Source organism: Nicotiana tomentosiformis, chromosome 2, assembly GCF_000390325.3.
Source record: "Nicotiana tomentosiformis chromosome 2, ASM39032v3, whole genome shotgun sequence".
Classification (NCBI taxonomy): Eukaryota; Viridiplantae; Streptophyta; class Magnoliopsida; order Solanales; family Solanaceae; genus Nicotiana; species Nicotiana tomentosiformis.
Genome location: NC_090813.1, coordinates 97,173,486 through 97,177,384, shown reverse-complemented (window position 1 = coordinate 97,177,384; position 3,899 = coordinate 97,173,486). Strand labels below are relative to the sequence as shown.

General features: G+C 35.6%; 1 protein-coding gene across 1 annotated transcript; it reads left to right on the top strand.

The window, feature by feature from the left end:
• Nucleotides 1-561: 561 nt before the first annotated feature.
• LOC104104383 (katanin p60 ATPase-containing subunit A1-like) lies at nucleotides 562-2,137 on the top strand. Its single transcript, XM_070193797.1, has 4 exons — nucleotides 562-647; nucleotides 819-906; nucleotides 1,222-1,466; nucleotides 1,933-2,137. Exons 1-4 carry the CDS (start codon nucleotides 562-564, stop codon nucleotides 2,135-2,137), a joined length of 624 nt encoding a protein of 207 aa, XP_070049898.1.
• The last annotated feature ends 1,762 nt before the right edge of the window (nucleotides 2,138-3,899 follow it).

The window sequence follows — 3,899 nt, the reverse complement described above, 5'->3', positions numbered from 1 at the left end:
CGGCCTTGCCAGCCCCAATCCCGGTCTTCATCAATACTTGAGAACGGGGCTTTACTAGCCCACCGCACAAGCTTTATTAGTCTCCCCCAGAAGATTCAGGGACTGTATAAGCATAGAAAATGGTCGATGGTGAACGATCACCCATCGATTTTGTTCACGAAGAACCGGAGGAGGATCACGATCCTCCAGAGCGATGGGTGAATCTGGCCTAGGCACACGCTGTACCTTCTGCAGAAATCCAAAATGACCGAATCCACCGGATCCAATGTAAAGGGATAAGTGTAAACACTTAGGTATCCACCTAGGTACTAGTTACAGAAACACAGTGCAACAAGTGGTACAAATACCTCATCTGCATGTAATACTATTTGACAACATTTGATAATGTTGCTTGTTAAGCCATAATCTAGACATAAATGACGACAAAGTATTTACTAAACTCCAATTGTAAATAATCTTTAATCTTCTCTTTACAAGGCCAAATTGACTATAGATGAGATTCTATATAAAAGAGGTAGACTTTACTGTTATAGTAAATAAAGTTCATTAACCATAGCGAAGATGTACAAGACTCCTTCACCCAGAACTTTTGATTGCTGCATCCAAGAAAAAGTCAGTGGGGAGGCTAAAGCTGAATCCAAATATTGGTTATACATACTATTTGGTGCTGACTTTGGATTCTGAATTCATAATTTACTTCAATTTACCCCTATTTGTACTAAGTTGAGACTTTAAGATCTTTTATAATATTCTCAGCGTCCTTTTATACAACTATCACAATGCAGAGTATAATGGCCTGATCCTCAATTGGCTGCTAGTCTTGAAAAGGAAATATTGGATACTAATCCAGGGGTGAGATGGGATGATGTTGCAGGACTTAATGAAGCAAAGCGGCTTTTACAGGAAGTAGTGCAGGAAAATATTTTTCATCATTTTCTGGTGTTCCCAAAGGGGGAAAATGATGTTATTTTCTTTATAACTATGTTAACTTTCACTTCATATTAATCGCTCCAAATAACATTTGGACATTATTATTTAATCTTAGTTACTTACAATATTTCATTAAAATACTTCCGAATTTGCTAATCTGATACAATGGAAGTCACAATGTCTTGCTAATATACAAGTTCTGATTTGCAGCTATGCACAAGTTACACGGCACATTAGTAAAAGAGTGATGAAAACTTATTATGAAGCTTCTATATTCAATGTTACTTGCAGGGAATCAGGAGACCTTGGAGAGGAGTTCTTATGTTTGGTCCTCCTGGCACAGGGAAAACACTATTGGCCAAAGCTGTTGCTACAGAGTGTGGAACAACATTTCTGAATATTTCTTGTTCTTCATTGTTGGGAAAATGGTACGGGGAGAGTGAACGACGGGTACGGTGCTTATTTGATCTTGCCCGTGCTCATGCTCCAAGTACAATTTTCATTTATGAGATTGATTCTCTTTGCAGTGCCAGAGGGTAAGTAATCAGCTCTTCTAAAGTGATTTCATATACATGTGGCGGATGAGGATTTTTTTCATTGTCTTGCTGTTGTGTAAGGTTTATTTTCATCACCATATGTGATAAATTTGACTTCTGGGCATATACATATGTTACGGGTCTACACGTCCTAGTAACTAGACTTCAATCATTTAACAGAACCTGATTGGTGATGGACCGTATATTGACCAGTTTGTTCTTGCTTTTTTTTTTTCCGATTAAATAAGTGAAGTTCCTCTACTAATCCAAAGCTTTGTATAGGAGCTGCAGAGAGCAGAGAAGATTAAAACAAACTTAAAACCTTAAGAGAATACCGAGTAGGAAAGAAATTAGAAGCTCTTGTGTTTGCATACATCTCACAATGACATTTATGCATCGGCTTAAAAGTCAACATTAATTTGAGCCTTAATAGTTCTTAGGTGTGTTATACCTTATAATTTCTTAGTTTTAATTCTAGTGGTAAAACTTCATCAACTCTGAACCTGTTCCTTAGGGCTTCTGGAGAGCATGAAGTATCCCGAAGGGTGAAGTCTGAACTTCTAGTTCAGATCGATGGGTTAAACAACTCCACTAATAATACAGCAGGCAAACCGGTCACAGTTTTTGCAGCAACAAATTTTCCCTGGGGTCTTGATGAGGCACAAGGTTAACTTTACTTCTAAAATCTCTAGTCATTATTAGTTTTTTTTTTTTTAATTACTCTGATTTGTGTTCTATTTCATCTCTGGATCTTGTCTAATTGGTGATTCACTGTACTACTGTAGGAGGAGGCTAGAAAAGCGGATTTACATCCCGCTTCCTGATTTTAAGAGCCGAAAGGAGCTTATAAAGATAAACTTAAAATCAATCGCGGTAAGCTCTAATTATTGTTGTCTGCTGGTTTTTTAGTTCGAAGGTACTGTGTTTCGTTTTTTCGTAAGAAGTTCATCTGCTGTATTATCGTCATACGTCTCTACTCAAAAATAGATTCGACGATCAAAGTTAATAAAAAGAATGACTATGATCTCACTGATTATTTTTTTTTCCTTACAAATAAAATAGTACATGTACATAATAATTGAACTAGATGTTATTGCAGATTATAGTTCAGTGGTTGTTAATATTACAATGAATACAATATTGGGAGATATAAAAGAGAAAATGTATTAAAAATTTGAAGCTAATAATAAGAGACCTTTTGGTTATATCTCAGTAGAATTTTAAGTGACTAGAATGACAAGGAAGGGTGATGCTGGAAATCTATATGAATTTTATACATAGACTCTGTTACACAGTGACTTGAAAGCAAACTCAAATATTTTCTCAGCTCTTGAGATATGATTGATAACTGCTAATCATCAAAGGCGAATCCAAGATTTAGTGTAAATGGGTTCAAAATGAGTATGATATCAATTATATGTATAAATATTTTAAAATTTTCGCATTCAATGCGGCAATTAAGCCGAAAGGAATTGCACCTAAGACCGTGGCCTAGTGGTCAATGATGTGGGTGAGAACCATGAGGTCTCAGGTTCAAATCCTAGCGGAGACAAAAAACACTAGATGATTTCTTCCTAACTATCCAAACCTTGGTGGATAGAGTTACATGATACCTGTTGATGGTGGGAGGTGGCAAGATACTAATTGAGGTGCGCGCAAGCTGGCCCGGACACCATGGTTATTAATTTTTTTTAGTTCTCTATCTGTTTTGACATTGACGAAAGGTTCTCCATTGGCTTGGTCCTTGAATGTGATTCATATTTTTAATCCCAAAATTATTTATCATGGCTTAGTTTTGCCTCTGCTTTTGGTAGGGATGTAAATGGGGCAGGGCAAACTTTGACCCGCTAAGATTTTGACCCGCCCTGCCCCGCCCCGTTTAGCTTTTTAAAAAACATTTGCCCTGCCCTGCCCTGCCCTATCAAGCCCTGCTCCGCCCGCTCCATTTAATTTTATTTCATTTTTTCCTTTTATTTTTCATTTTGCAGTATGTTACTTAATTGTTTTTTTACTTTTTCAACTTTTATTGAAACATTTAAAATTGACATGTCAATAAGAGTTATTATGTATATTGGTTGAATAAAATATAATTTTTATTAATTTTATATAGTTTATCAATAAATTTCCCTATCATTAATGCTTCAATCTTAGTAAATGGTGAACTGTTTAATTCACTTTTGGGACTGTGTATTTAAAATGTGAAAATCAAGTATTAAATTCCTTCTTATTTGAACTAGGTAATATAACAAATCTGTAAAAGAAATTAATCCTTTCTAAATATTTTCAGTCCAGCAATAGAGTTCTAAATAATTAATACCTCCGGCAAGTGCGTTTACATAGAAGCCAAATAATAGACCACTTTCTCAGTTCTCCCTAAGCAAATTCCAAGTTTTATAACTTACATGTAATAAGAGTATGTATTATTCAGTTTTT